General features: G+C 44.3%; 1 protein-coding gene across 1 annotated transcript in view; it reads left to right on the top strand.

Annotated features, from left to right (window-relative positions):
- unm_sa1614 (un-named sa1614) overlaps positions 1–16,490 on the top strand; it is a 214,571-nt gene that overhangs the window by 192,949 nt on the left and 5,132 nt on the right. The window contains exons 24-27 of the mRNA XM_068000226.1: positions 2,965–3,025; positions 3,423–3,481; positions 4,369–4,550; positions 11,828–11,950. Coding sequence (XP_067856327.1) covers positions 2,965–3,025; positions 3,423–3,481; positions 4,369–4,550; positions 11,828–11,950 — 425 coding nt within the window. The remainder of the gene's footprint in view (positions 1–2,964; positions 3,026–3,422; positions 3,482–4,368; positions 4,551–11,827; positions 11,951–16,490) is intronic.

Below are 16,490 nucleotides of genomic sequence, written 5' to 3'. Positions count from 1 at the left end.
GGTCACCAGCAGCACCAACATATCACGCATCTGCATACAGTGCAGGAGGCACTTCAATGACCTAAATAGGTCAGCTGAAGTGAGTACACTTACTCATTCCCCTACACTCTGTCTGCCACATCACCGCCCCCACCCCACATCTCCTTCTGCACTGCCAACACTACTCTATCACATCACTCCTCACACCTACTCAAAGCTCATCCTCATCTTACCTTACTCACCTCGCCAGTACTCATCCCACCACTACCACTCAACCCAATCCTCATTCAATCTCATGGCTCTAACTCATACTCACCCTCTCATGCATCTCTTTCACGGTCAGCCTCACCCAACCTGCCACTACCTGTGCTGCAGCCACAGGGCATGCATCACATATGTGAAGCAGGAAGCGTAAGGCAAACGTGTCGTGAGCATTTGAGCATGAAGGGGATGCACAAAGGCGTTTGAGGGATTGTCGTGGTTTTTAACTTATATTTGATTTCTGATCAACTCACATTACATATTATATTGTCACCACTACTGCCACGTCTTTGCAAATCTTGTCTGGTTTGTGCAATAATGCCCTTTCCTGAGGATCACCATGAAGACCCACACCTGATGCCACCTATTGTGTCACTGCCAGGAGCAGCTCGGCATGAAGGAAGCTGCAGATGTCCATGACGACATGTCGAGTGACTCTGAGCCTCCGTGTGCACTGCTGCTCAGAGAGGTCCAGGAAGCTGAGCCTCGGTCTGTAGACCCTGTGGCGAGGGTAGTGCCTTCTGCGACGCATCTCTCTCTGCGGTTGCCCTCCCTCCTGCTGTGCAGGTGGATGTGTCACAGCACTGTGTTGTGGAGCTCCACGTGTCAGAGGTGGACGGCGAGGCTGGTGATGCTGTTCGTCATGAGGAGGTCCGAGGAGGTCATGACTGCAGCTATGGCAGCCTATCATCCGGAAGATGTACGTTTGAGCGGGTCCGCAAGGAAGGTAAATGTGTCTGCACACCGGGGTAAGTGTGCAAGTTTGTAAATTTTATTATTCGGAGGAGGGTGGTGGAGGCCAAACTTTGTCCAAAGTGACAGAGTGGCCTCCTGCAATGAGTGAGGGTCTCCCCCTCAACCTGTCAAATGGACCTTTGCAGCTGCTACAGGCTGGTGTCTGCAACACATCCATTTCAACTGGGAGTGTTTCCCCCAGTACGGGAAACAGTCTCAGTTGAGTTGAAAATCCCACCCCTCCTAAAATATCCTACAAATCAGGTCTGCAAACGACCTGAACTATCCACTTAATTGGTTTAAGTGGGGTACCGCCGGCTTTAATTGCCGGCATGAGTCCCGCATGCGGGGGCTGCGCGCACATCTAAGCGCGTCACTGGGGAACCCGGAAGTGAGCGGGTTGGAGCCAGGCTCCGGACACGCCCCGGGAATCCCCGATTTTCAGAGCCCCCCCACCACGAACCCGCCGACTCAGACGTCCGAAAATCGAGCCCATAATGTCAGAAACTGATGCTCTATCCTCCGGTCCCCCAAAATATTGGAACAAGGAATCATGTAAGAAACCTAGACCTAAAAAGACCTAATTAATGGTAAAAAGAATGCTGGAAATATGAAATAAAAAACAGAAAACCCTGGAATTGCACAACAGGTCAGTCTGCCTATAAAAGAAAAAATATAGGTTAATGTTTTGGAATCATAAGAATCCAGATTTTATTTAAATGTTCTTAAAATGTAATTTTAAATTCTATACCAGAGTTCCCTTTTTTATATAAAAAAGGTTTCTATTTGTTTTGGTATTATCCCAGTCAAATACACCTCCATGTAGTTATGATCCTTTTTAAAGGGCACTGCATGTGACAATTTCTATAATAGTCAGTAACTCATAGTGCTTTGAATAGCAATGTAAGAACTGCACCTTCCAAAAAAAAACCTTAAAAGTCCTTTCAGTTATATGTGAACTTGTTCAATGATGAGGACTGCATTTGACCTAATCTCTGCTATAGTTAGTGGTCTAGGAAAGCCTTCCTGTCGGCCTATAAGGGTAACTTCACGAATCCTGCACTTCCACCCTGGGGGGTGGGAACTTGCTAATTATTTTCCTTAATTCAGGCAGACAGCTTTTTCAAAGGCTTGCCACAGTATCTGGCTGTGATTGTTAATTTGCCTTGTGGGAAATCACAGGAGCAAATCCCTACCACATTGTAGCGCTACATTTGGGAGCTTTGTGGAATACGGTCCCCACCACTTAAAACGTCCGCGTTTAAAACGGCAGTCGCTTATGTCAGCCAAAAAGTGAAAACCATTAACCTTTTACATTAACGTCAATTTCAAAGTTGCCGGTTATTGAGTCTTTAGTGCTCCGATTATTTCTGGCAGGAATGGCTGGAGGCTGTGTGGGGTAGGCTGGATGGACCAGAGGGTCTTTTCCTGTCCGTCATTGTTCGTATTTTCGTAGGCCAATGTTTTTTGGAAAGTAAGCCAATGATTGACATCAGCACTACAGATTCCTGTGGCCAGGAAGTTGCTGGGAGCCGGCGGGTTTTCTCTCTGAGATTTTTTTACCTGTCCCTGACCTGCCCGGTTTGCCCGGATCGGAGCCGCAAACTCTCCCTTCCGACACGAGCCAAAACTCATTGTTTACAATGCGTCTCTTTGAAAACACTTTCAAGAAGGCGCCACATTCAGAAATTCTCCTGGGCAGTTGCCTGAGATGAATACCCCCAGTGAGGGCAACTGAGAGATAAATACAGTACTCCCAATGAGAGCAACTTGCTTTAGCACACGTTGGCTGTTATACCGCACATCGCGTATAGCAGGCAGCTGGCAATCTCACGAACGTGCCCGCTGTAAGCAGTGAGGACTGTATGTGAAAAGAGTTGGCAGTAGAAATGTTTTAAAGAAATCATTGATGCATATATTATCAATGTGAAGGTTTAAACTGTAGATTTCTTCATGTACTAATGTTCTCTGTTATTTTCTAATGTTTAGATTCTACTCCACCATCTAGTCCACCTGCTATCATAGCGGATAGCTCTTCACCAAGGTCAAGGTTAGATACTCACTAAATTTTCCCTTGTTTTACTGTCTTTTTAAAATATTTTATTGTTTACTTTTAAAAATGTGCGACATGTTAATAATCCTGTTGTCCTTAGGCTGAATTTTGTTATTCCACAATGTCTGTGTATTTACATAGGATTTAATTTCAAAATGCCAGTTTTGATTTCTTGTGACAGTCAGAGGAGGGGGAGATTGGGCTTTAGTTTTAAAATTCTGACAGTTGGGTAGTTTTCCACAGACCTTTTTCATAGATTGCATTTTACAATGTAGGTATGTTTACAAAAGTGATGAAAGTTATTTTTATTTTCTATTAAAATCCACAACAGTAGTAGAAAATGGGTAATATTTCCCTTAATCCATTAAATGACTTTTTCCCATTTGGATTTCAGCATAGGATCTCCAAAAATATCACCCGGTCTTCATTCTCTCCCAGAGTTACCAGAGACAGGTAAGGACAACATCACATCATTGTAAACTTTTTAGCTTTGAGGTAGTATCTTTGCACCATGTCCAAACATTGAGCAAGATTGCTACTGGTCATTTTCCATGACGTGGGAATTTGTCTTTGTATCCTGCAGTACTTGCATCTTAGATATTTTTTAAGAGAGAGAGAAAGAAAGAAATGGTGGCAGAGTTCCTTGAGTTTCACACTTTCCTTTACACTTACAAAGTGGCATAGAATAAATTTGCTTGGCTTCTCTTTCAAATAGGACTATGATATGTAGCACGGATGACAGAGAATTTTCCATCCTCTCCTGAGAAGGGCATCGGAACCCCTGTGGTAACTCAGCTGACTGGTCATTTTTAATGTATGAGCATAGACGCTGACTGTTAACATACTATTCAACTATCGGGGTATTGCAATCAAGCCTAATCTTGTCCTTGTCCTTACCCAATATCCAAATGCACCCTTTCCAGTAGGAGGGATCACTGGATAATAATCAGTCAGCATTGTGGCTCTCGAATTTTTCCCCCTCCTTAGTTCAGGGATGCTGAGACCAATTGAGCACCCCTTCTGCTACCCTGGCTAAGATCATCTAACTCAGCACAGATGAGGGATTGAACTTGGTTTGTGAGGCTCAGAACCATACATTTAAACATTGAACCTTATGGGCAGCCTAAAGAGGGAATTATTAACACAGATGTTTTTGGGAGTGTGGACAGATTACAGAGCACTTTGCAATGGGTACTTGTACTTGTATCTGTAATCCACTCTTAGGTTCCAAATATAGATTTCAGTCAATAATCTGTTGCTTCTATTAAAAAGTTGAAAGCATTGCGTGAGTAAATGATTTCTTTATTAGATTGTGATCTCTTTGATGCATTACTTTTTAGTGGTTCAGAAGAAACCTGAGCAAATCTACTCCATACCTAAAAAATCCCAAAATGTTTCAGAGGTCAGCCAGAGGTCACCGTGGCCCACTACTTCACCTTTAAGAACTTTCTTTGCTGAACCAAATAATGATGTTTACGCTGTGCCTGGAAACCCAATACCACTTCCCCGGAAAATGAATGTGGTAAGAAAATAACTCTGCCTTTGGTAAATGGAAATACTTGGTCAGCGGTGTACTCCTCTGTTAATTTGTTAATACGTTGAAGGTTTTGTGGATTAACGAAGCAGAGTATTGAACTGATTATCAAATAAGACAAAAAGAAATGCGTAAGCAGAGAATCGAATAGGAATGAGAGTGAGAATATTTAAAGTCTTCTGTTAAGTATTAGTAACTGTATACCTTATTAAAACCAGCAGACCACTGCCAGAAAAAGTGGCCATAGGCCTGATCACCATTGGGTCCCACAACACAGCTAGCAGTAATTTAATTACGTAATTTCAGTGCATTGCTTGAACTCCGCTACTTCTGGCTCACCACCCTATGATCAAATGTCTTACCAACAGCATACTCACTGTTCATAAAGAATAACCTCTTGGTGACATCTGTTGTTGCCTGTTACATAGTACTTCAGCAGGAGTTGCCACATTCCAAGATTTTATGGTTCATTTTACGCTCCACCTGATTTTCTTTTCCATTGAAGTCAATGATGCCCACGATTTTCTGTCTATTGAAGTTAATCTCATGGATGGAGAGATCATAGCCCTGCTTCATCCTGTCCTCACCCAGTGTTCACCCATAATAAATGAAAGCTTGGGTAAATCTCCTGAAACACCTCCAGGAATTGTGCCTGACCAGTATTAGGGGCAGAAATGTTAACCGGCGAAGCAAGATTAAAGATTGAGCCGCTGCTGGTGTCGCAGCAGTCCTCAGGTAAGTGAGGAAGAGAGGCGACCGGGAAAGTGGGTGACCGGGTGAGGAAAGGTGGGGTGGGGGTGCGATCGGGTCAGAGAATAGGGGAGACCAGGTCGGGGGGAGGTAGCAGGGGGGTGGGGGGAGCAGTGGTGATTGGGGGGAGCAGCAGTGATCAGTGGGGACGCAGTGACTAGCAGCGGCCTGTGTTCTTTGACTGTGGGGTCCCCAGCTCCACAATCAGGGTAAGTATATGTTAAAAACTTACCTTGTTAGTTACGGTAAGGACTGCCTATTGGGCTGCATGTAGGCCTAGTTTTCCTGAGTGCAGCCGCCGCTGATTTTGCGAAATGCTTCCTGAAACATTTTTTAATTGCCATTTGTTTTGTCAGCATCTGAAATTGCTTTGTTCAAAATAAGGGTTTAAACAAAATTTTTTTAAAAAGAAATTACATATTTCACAATAAGATTATTAAATTTAGTCATTAACTTATATCTTTTGTTTGTTAATACTCCTGTGAAGCGCCTTGGGACATTTGATTAAGTTAAGTTGTTATTGTTTTGTGACTGTTAATGGTATTAAAGTTCTTACTTGAGGCTTCAGCCTCTCCTAAAAGTCTGAGCTTGGACTTCATGGGTGTCATTTTCAATTTTGGCACCAGGGTGGTAATCTGGCAGAGCAGATCACCCATTCTCCATAGAACTTCCAATTCTCATTCCATTGATTTCAATTTCCATTGCTCCACCAGGTTACCACTCAGGTAGAAAAGTTGAAAATTTACCCCAACATTTTTACCTAGAGATGTGACTGTGAATTTGGATTTTGCAGCCTGAGCATTTGCAGTGTAGCTAATTTCCCAGAATGCATCAGTACCGTTCAATCAATTGTACTGATGGAAGATTTTACTCAGCAGTTTCTGCTCATAAGTTTTTTCAAAGTTATCTGAAAGAAAGCTATAGGACGAATTTCAAAATCTTTTTCCAGATAAAATTTGTAGTGAGTTTTTTTTAAATAGGGAGGTGCTCTGTGTGTGTTTAAAAAGAGACTACTTGATTACACACCTGTGAAATGTATGGAAAACTGTTGGTGCCTGTGGAACTGTATGCCAGCGTGAGTCAGCACCTTCGGGAGAGGAAGGGAAAAAAGCAGCATATTAAACAAGCATTCTGACTGAGAGATTCCAGATTCAGATTGTCAACAGATGGAAACAGTACAAAATGCAAATATTTAAACCATAAGGTCAAAATAACTCAACTGTCAACAGAAAAAAAAATGCAGAACCAAAAAAAAAATCTCTTCCAATCTGTCCCCATTCCAGACAAAATCTATCATGAACAGCTGTTTAGGACGTATCTAATCTTGATAGCTCTTCTCAGTGATAGAGCCCTTAACAAATATGTTGCAAAGAGATGGCATCAACCCCAATTACATTTCCAGCACTCCAATTAAAATTATAAAAAGACCGCATTCCCAAATCTCTGTGTGAAGTCCAAATGTGGCTGGGAGAGATACAGAATTTTGGAACATTGTCAGGATAAACCATTAAATTCACAGACTCATGCTGTGTAGTCCAGATTAGATTCTGGTGCTCAGCAAATGAGGCAAAACTGTAATTGTAAGGGTGCTGGAATACTTTAAAACTTAATTTGTGTCTAAGAAAAAAAGTTGTTTGCCGTCATGCATTTTAATTGTCTTCATATCTCTTTTCGAGCATAAAACTGTCCGAATTTAATGTGTAAGGAATAGGCACCAAAAATTAAACATAAATTGAAATGTTTTAAAAAAAATATGTATATTTAAATCTTTGCTCGATTTTCTCCTTTTTTTCAAGGCAGTGACTTACATCAAGGTTTGGCTGCAGAACTGTTGTTCCCAATGGCACTTTATGAGCCTAGATATTGAATACCAGGGGTGTGAAGGGGAAGAATCACAGCCAAATCTGATCCTGTCATTGCCACACTGTCCACACTACCCATACTGCCATACTTTGCCTGGTAGAGATCATTGGACAGATGCAGGAACCCTGGCTGAGTTTTTTTTTCTTTTCAGCTATCTCATCCTGAGAAATCAAGGCCAATTGTACTACCCCCATTGCTATTCAACTGAAATCAATACAAGCAATGTTTTAATTTAAATATATTCAGGTTTAATGTAGTGAGATGAAAACATAGATATGGTATGTGGATATAGATCACAACAAAGGCATTTGGTATGCTACAAAGGGTGGAAAGCTCAGTAATATCTCTGGATTGCTCCCTGTGCACCGCGCTGAAACAGACAGGGAGAGAAAGATTAGGATTGTCAATACATGGTTGGAAGGATGATGCTGAGGGGAGAGTTTGATTCCTGGGATACTGGGACCACTTTTGAGGCCAGGGAAGGTTGTGCAGATGGGATGCCCTTCACCTAAACCAGAGAGGCACCCGTGTCCTTCTGGAAAGGATAACTAGGGCAGTGGGGAAAGATTTAAACTAGTTACAGCGGTGGGATGGGTAAATCTACACTGTTAGTCAAATGTGTGAGAAAAAGACTAGCAGGACATATTGTAATTGAAAATCATGAAATGGCAGACTTGTTAAATACTTACTTTGTATCGGCCTTCACAGTAGAGGATGAGGATAAAGTGCCAAAGATACGTGGAAAACTAAAACTAAATCAAGGGGAGGAACTTACTAGATTTAATATAAATTTAAGAAGTGGTAATGGAGAAAATAATGAGACTAATGATAGACAGATCTCCAGGACCTGACAGTTTCCACCCCAGGATATTAAAAGAAGTAGGTGAGAAAATTGTAGATGCTCTCGTCATGATCTTCCAAAACTCTATTGATTCAAGAATTGTCCTTTTGAATTGGAAAATTGCCAATGTCACTCCATTATTTAAGAAGGGTAGGAGAGATGAACTAGGAAATTATAGGCCTATTAGTCTAATGTCTGTTGTGAGGAAGTTACTAGAATCTGTTATTAGGTACAGAGTGATTGAACACTTGGGCAAATACGAACTGATCAGAGAGAGCCAACATGGATTTGTAACGGGTAAGTCATGTCTAACGAACATAGTTGAATTTTTTGAGGAGGTAACTAACGTGGTGGATAGGGAAGTGTCTATAGATGTTATTTATATGGACTTCCAGAACCTTATCCATTACCTTATTCGATAAAGTTCCACATAAGAGACTGTTAACAAAAATGAGAGCGCATGGAATTGGAGGCAACCTATTGGGTATGGGTAGGGAATTGGTTAGGAGGTAGAACACAGAGAGTAGGGATAATAGGATGTACTCAAATGGGCAGTATGTGACCAGAGGTGTGCCCTAGGGATCTGTACTGGGGCCTGAGCTTTTCACTATATTTATAAATGACTTTGATGAAGGAGTAAAGAGCCATATATCCAAGCTTGCTGATGACACCAAATTAGGCGGCACAGTAAATAGTGTAGATGGGAGCAGAAAGTTGCAAAGGGACATTGATAGATTAAGTGAGTGGGCAAAACTGTGGCAGATGGAGTTCAATGTGGGGACGTGTGAGGTCATCCACTTGGACCTAAGCTAGATAGATCAGAGTATTTTCTAAATGGTGAGAAGCTAGGAACTGTGGAGGAGCAGAGAGATTTAGGGGTCCAAGTATAGAAATCACTAAATGCTAGTGCACAGGTACAAAAAATAATATTAAAGACTAATGGATTGTTGGCCTTTACCTCAAGGGGGCTGGAGTACAAAGGAGTGCAAGATATGTTAGGTATATAAAGCTCTGGTTAGACCACGTCTGGAGTGCTGGGTTCAGTTCTGGGTACTGCACCTCAGGAATGATTTTTTGGCCTTGGAGGGGTGCAGCGGAGATTCACCAGAATAATACCTGGGCTAAAAGGGTAAGTAATGAGGGCAGATTGCATAGACTAGGCTAGTATTCCCTTGAGTATAGAACATTAAGGGGTGATCTAATAGAGGTGTTTAAGATGATTAAAAAAGTTGATAGGGTAGATAGCGAGAAACTATTTTCTCCGCTGGGGGGGTCCAGAACAAGGGGGCATAAGCTTAAAGTTAGAGCTAGGCAGATCAGGGGTGATGTCAGGAAGCACTTCTTCACACAAAGGTCAGAGTGGGGACCAATACCCAGATAAGAGGTTTGTACACGAATGCATGTAACATCAGAAATAAAACAAGTGAGTTAGAAGCACAAATTCAGCTTAAAGGGAGTGATGCAGTAGCCATTACAGAGACCTGGCTATAACCTGAGAATGATTAGGAGCTAAATATTATAGGCTATAGGAACTTTAAGAAGGACAGGGAAATTGGGAAAGATGGGGGAGTAGCAATATTGATAAAAGACACAATTACTGCAGTAGAAAGAAGGGATTTCAATAAGGGTGATTGAGCAGTGAAAACAGTATGGGTAGGGTTAAGGAACATCAAAGGATATAATACTCTGGTAGGAGATGTCTACAGACTTTGTGATAATAATGATGTAGTGGGGACTGTATAAATACATAGTGAAGCATGTTGCAAAAGTAAAGTGGTTATAATGGGAGATTTTAATTTTCACATAGACTGGGAGAAGCAGAACAGCTCAAGTAGTAAAGGCAATGAATTTCTAGAATGTATTCGGGACAGTTTTCTAGAACAGTATGTTTTAGAACTGACAAAGGAACAGGCTTTATTGGATTTAGTAATGAGTAGAATTAATTAACAATCTGACAGTTAGGAAACATCTCGCAAATAGTGACCGTAATACGTCTGAATTTGAGAGGGAGAAGGTAGAGTCACTAGCCAAGTTTTTAAATTTGAGTAAGGCAAGCTTTGAAGTGATGAGAAATAAATTGACCACAGTAAATTGGGTTGAGCTGTTAATGGGTAAACCTACAGACAAACAGTAGGAAGTATTGAAACAATTTTGATACAATACAAAACCAGTACATACCCTAAAAGATAAAGGCTCCACATGTGTAGTTAAGCAACCATGGTCAACAAATGAGGTAAGAGACAGCATCAAGCTAAAAGAAAAAGCTCACACAAATGCAAGGAAAAGTGAAAATCCAGTGGACTGGGAAAGCTATAAAAAGCAACAAAGGGATACGAAGAAAGTAATGAGGTACAAAAAGAGAATGTGAAGAAAAAACTTCCAGAAAACACTTGATAAGATTCTGCCAATTATTAGCAAATAATGAGAGCACATGGAATTAGAAGTAACCTTGTGATATGGGTTGATAATTGGTTGGGAGGTAGGAGAGACAGAGAGTAGGAATAAAGGGTTTGTTCTCTGATTGGCGGACAAGTGGTGTTCCCCAGGGAGATGTACTGGGGCCTCAGCTTTTCACCATACATATTAATGACTTGGATGAAGGAATAGAGAGTTGTATATCCACGTTTGCAGATGCCACTAAGTTAGAAGGTACAGTAAGTTGTGTGGATGGGAAGAGGAACTTACAAAGGGACATGGACAGACTAAGTGAGTGGGAAAAACTCTGACAGATGGAGCTCAATGTGGGGAAGTGTGAGGTCGTCCACTTTGGATCTGAGAAAGACAAATCGGAATAGTTTCTTAATGGTACAAGACTAGGAGCTGTGGAAGAGCAAAGGGATTTTGTTGTCCATGTGCACACATCACTAAAAGCTAGTGCACAGGTACAAAAAATAATCAAAAAAGCTAATGGAATGTTGGCCTTTATCACAAGGGGATGGGAATTCAAAATGAGGAAATAATGGTTCCATTGTACAAAGCCTTGGTCAAACCCTGTCTGGATACTGCATTCAGTTTTGGGCACCAATCCTCAGGAAAGATATATTGGCCTTGGAAGGGGTACAGCACAGATTCACCAGAATGATACCAAGGCTTAAAGAGTTTAATTATGCGGGCAGGTTACATTAATGTGGCTTTTATTCCCTTGAGTTTAGAAGGTTGAGGGGTGATCCAATCGAGGTGTTTAAAATGATTAATGGATTCAATAGGGTAGATACTGAAAAGCTCATTCGTCTGATGGGACAATCCGGAGCAAGGGGGAATAATCTTAAAATTAGTACTAGGCCATCTAGGAAATTAGGAAGCATTTTTTCCCCACAAAAGGTAGTGGAAATTTGGAACTCACGCGCTCAAAAGGCTGTGGATACTGGGTCAATTACAATTTTCAAGAATGAGATTGATAGATTTTTATTAGGTAAGGGTATCGAGATTTGAATCAAAGGCAGATTAATGGAGTTGAGGTACAGGTCAGCCAGGATCTAATTGAATGGCAGATCAGACTCGAGGGGTTGAATGGCCTATTCCTGTTCCTATTTTTCTATGTTAATCTCTCCCACCGATAGAAACAGTTGATTCGGTGAGTTTGTGGGAATTTTTTAAAATCAGAGTCGTCGTTTCCATCTTTGTCAGCAGGAGTTCACTGGACTGATCCCCGCAGCACTGCTATCCTTAAGTCAGGGCCTGTCTCAGGAATTCACAATACTTCAGGATGCAACTGAAGGAGGAGAGCAGCGCTGTTGGGAGATGGCATAAAAAGCTAAAGGAGAGAACCAGTTAATTAAAGTCTAGCGATTTATAATTATTTGTTTTACAGACAAAACCCAGAATTCGTAAAGGAAGAGCCATTTACAACTGCACAGCAGATCATGCTGATGAACTTACATTCATGGAGGGAGAGGTAATAGTAGTTACCGGAGAGGAAGATCAGGAGTGGTGGGTATGTATCTGTCCAGTAGTATATGATTATGGTGCTAAAAAGATATTCACTGGTCCTAGGCCTGTTTGGTGCTTATATTTTCTTTATTTTGTTGCACTTGACCCTTTGCATGGAAATGAATAATTCCTTTCTCATCCTCTTCATTGTTGTACAATGCAGAAGTCAGCAAACTGCTGCTCAGCTGAGATCAGCATGAGTAGTTCCATAGAATCAGCAACATTTGAAATAATTTTTGTTTTGGATGCTGTTTGAGAGACATCCATTATTTAAAGCTCAGTACAGATGAAGTACATGATCTCTGAGATGGCAGTGTGGTTTCCACAGGGCCAAGATTAGTGCCCCACCTTAAATATTAACATATTAGTGGGTAATGGGAATCAGAGGAGCGCATGGTGTATGTGAATTGGTGAGGCTATCTATTGTCTAAAACAAATGTCAATAGTACAATCCTCCATACTCTCCAAAAGTCTTTTCTTTCCCTTCATTCCCAGGCACAAGTTGCACTTGGCAACATACAACTAAAACTTACATTTGCTCATGTTTTCAATTATGGCTCAAGATTACCATCAAAAATAGAACAGTTTTGCAGGAAAAGTTGAGCGCTTTGGCTGGAAAACAGTTACGGCTACACCTGAGACAAAAGAAAGGGCATGTTCATTACTCCAGTGTACTTCACCTTTCTGTAATTACTTGTAATCCATACTGCTGTTCACAATAAATGAATCATATCGGGCATGAATTCACACTCACTTTATTATGGATATGTCAGTGTGGCTCAGTTAGTAGCTACTCTGAATCAGAGGTAGTGGGTACAAGTCCCACACAAGGAGTTGAGTACATAATCTAGGCTGATAGTCAAGTGCAGTACTGAGAGAGTATTGCATTGTCAGAAGAGTCATTATTTGTATAGTACTGAGGTTTAGTCTGCCTATTCAGATGAAAGTTGACATTCCCATGCTAATTCAAAGAGTAGCAGGGAATTCTCATAGGGGGAAAAATTCGATAGGGCCCATTTTCGGACGTGGATATCGTGATCCGCTACAACCCCAATGGCCCCTACGCAGGCAGCACGTGAATTTCAAGCTGCCTGTTACTTACCACGATATCTCCGTGCTGCCAGCGCTACTGCTACCGGAGAATGAGGAAGCCCAAAATGGGGCGTGCACGTCATCAACAGCCTGCACCTCTTAAAGGTGCAGCTGCACATTTTAAATGGGACATGCACAGTCCTCTAGGAGGAGGGAAAGATGGCCGCAAGGATGGCAGGACTGGCGCGAGAGAGGGCCCCACGTTTCTCGGATGATGCACTGGAGGCCCTGATGGAAGGGGTGGACGAAAGGAGAGCCAACATATAATCACAGGGTGGCAGGAGACCTTCCAGACTGCTGTGGTGCAGGAAGTGAACGCCAGGAGCATGGCACCACGGGAGTGGTCAAGGTGAGTGATTGCAAATGTCAAGTGGCACATCCTACCAACTGCATCACTGCTCCACCCCCCCCCCCCCCCCCATCACCCAACCACCAACAAACACTGCCCATCCATACGCAATGCTGCACTTGGCATGCTGCATCTCACTAGCACATAGTACCACACTTGCAGGCCACACAACTACCATTCACAGGTCACACACATCGACAACTATTCGACCACGACAGGCACATCACCCACGCACCTTGCACTGTTCTCTGTCTTGCAGGAGTAGGTGGCACATAACAGCCAGCAGCAGGAGAGACCTGAGGGTAGATGGGGACGCTTACACATCCTTACCCCGCTAGAGGAGTCAGTGCTTCGGATCGTTGGGCGGGCCGACGCTGCAGCCGTGACAACATGCCGTGCCAAAGGTCCTGATGAAGGGGGTCTCTGCATATCTAATGCTCCTTCTCCTTTCCCACATCTCCCTACTCCCATAATCTTTTCTAACTCATGTGCTGCAGATGCTGTCGGCACGCACATCTTACTTGCTCCTCTCCCCACTCCACAACTCAACCTGTTTCCCTTTATCATTGCAGATACCCAAGAACGTGTGGTGGCACCGTCCGAGGAGGAAGAGGAGGGGGACACTGAAGCCACACCGTCACTCGATCTGACACTTGCTCAGAGATTGACACTGCGCGTCATTTAGAGGGAGGATCTGCATGTGGTGAAACAACGGCCACAAGTGCGCAGGAGCCTGGGCGGGGGTAACGGATACTGCAGGTGCCAGCTCACCGGAGGGCGAGGTCACTCACGAGTTCTGCTGCAGAGGAGTCAGATGAGGACTTCGATGGGCCAGGCTACAGAAGACGCTGATGGGCATACACCACCAAATGCTTGAGGCACTGGAAAGCCTGCCAGAAAGCCTGCACGCAATGAGAAGGGACATGGAGGAGTCCAGCTCCAACTTGGCACAGGGCTTTATGCAGAGCTTGGAGCCCATCCTTTCCAACATGGAATGGGTGGTCACCTCCATCAGCGCACCTGTGGAACCCATCATGATGCAGCGTCTGATGGCCAATGTCGCAGCTTCCATTGCAGCGCAAACCAATGTCATCAAAGGTCTGCAAGATACGGTTGCATCAGACCGCTGCAATGGAAGCTCAGACTGCTGCTATCGGGGCTCTAGGGTCCACTGTGGAACGGGGCTTCCAGGGCATCACAGCACTCCAGCAATCCATTCTCCAGCTGATCACTAGAATTGTTGAGGCGCCGCCCCGGGAGAGTGGCAGTGGCGCCATGATTGTCGGACACGCTGTCCTCTCTCAGGATGACAGCATTCCTCCCACCCCGCCACTCTGCCAGTGCCCGTGTTTTTGCCTATCGGCCAGCCAGGCTAGACTGCTGCAGCCCATGTTGAGATGGTGCAGTCTGAAGCCGGGCCCTCCCGGCCCAGAGCTGTTCGAGGCCATCCTCCAAGGCCATCCGCACGCTTCTTCATTGAAGGCCAGCGGCCTCCCACCACCCATGCTCCAGCCACTGGGGAAGCATCTCATAGGAGCACCAGGATAGATAAAGGCACACGAACAACAGGCACTAAGGCAGTGCACAAGGGTGGATAGTTCTGTTCTGTTTCCATAATTTCATTTATTCATTGATAAATGTGACATTGAATTTGTATTTGGTGGTGGTTTTTATTTGTGCGATGAGCTGAGGGGGAAATCAATGCGCAATCAGATGGAGGGCGTTTGATTGTCTTGTGGGAATGGAAAGGTGGGGAGTGTAAGATGAGCTGGGGGATGTAGTTGACATTATTGATAGTGAGCACGAATCAGGCGATCACGCAGAGCCCTTGCAGACAAGGCCTGTGGTCCCTTTTGTCTTCCTCCACTTCCTCTTACGGCTCCTCCCCCTCCTCCTCCTCAGCCTTCTCCTCCTCCACCTCTGGCTCAGGGTCTTCTCCGATCATTGGTGGCAAAGGCTGGTCCCTCATGATGGTGAGGTGGTGTAGCATGCAGCATACCACCACGAATCTGCCCACTGCCCAGCGGAGTACTGCAGGGCTCCTCCAGACCAGTCCAGGCAGCGGAGGAGGAAGCCTATGGTGTGCACCACGATGTTGCGTGTGGCAGCATGGCTCTCATTATAGGAGGGCTGTGCACATGTTCCTGACCAGAGTCATGAGCCATGGCATGAGGGGATAGTCCTTGTCACCCAGTAGCCAGCCTTTGACTTGCCGAGGTGGGTGAAAGATAGCTGGCAGGTTGGACTGCCGCATGACGAAGGCGTCGTGACTACTCCCAGAGTAGCGGGCATCGACCTCCATGACTCGATGCGTGTGGTCGCACACCAGCTGCACATTCAGGGAGTGGAAGCCCTTTCAGTTGACAAAGACGGCCGAGTTGATATGCGGGCACGCAGGGCAATGTGCGTGCAGTCAATGGCACCCTGCACCATGGGGAAGCCAGCAATGCGAGCGAACCCCAGTGCTCGCTGGTTCTGCTTGTCTCTGTCCAGAGGGAAGGTGATGAGCCAGTTCCTTATCTGGTACAGTGCACATGTGACCTCCCTTACACAGCAGTGCACTGCACATGTCACCAGCAGAGGCCTGAAATAATCCTGAGCCATAGAAATTCAGCGCCATGGTGACCTTCACAGCCACAGGCAATGCTGTCCTTGCCCTGCTCTGAGGCTGCAGTTGTGGCCGCACCAGTTGATGGATTTCGGTCGCAGCTTTCTTGGTGAACCTCAGGCGTCAGATACAATCATCCTCAGTCATGTTGAGGTAAGAGAATTGGTCCCAGAAGGCCCTCATTGGATACGGCCACCTGCTCAGTACCCTGCGCCTCCTCGTCCTTCCTCTCCTCACAGCTTGAACCTACTGTGCGTGGCCTCTCTGCATGCTCCCAGTCGTGCCCAATGCCCAGCGAGAGTCCTAGCAGACCACCCATGGTTGCCTGGAATGTTGTTCAACCATGGTTGTAACTTTCCAAATCGTAAGGCAGTACCCCTCTCAAATGTACACTAGGAACTCTCAGCAAGTATAGGGAGCTTCAAAAAACACTTCCTATTCCACCAGAAGCCAGAAGCAATAATCCAGCAACTAACCTGTAAATCCTGCATGGTC

The sequence above is a fragment of the Heptranchias perlo genome, chromosome 19 (assembly GCF_035084215.1).
Source record: "Heptranchias perlo isolate sHepPer1 chromosome 19, sHepPer1.hap1, whole genome shotgun sequence".
In the NCBI taxonomy this organism is placed as follows: Eukaryota; Metazoa; Chordata; class Chondrichthyes; order Hexanchiformes; family Hexanchidae; genus Heptranchias; species Heptranchias perlo.
This window is presented reverse-complemented; position numbering and strand designations above follow the sequence as displayed.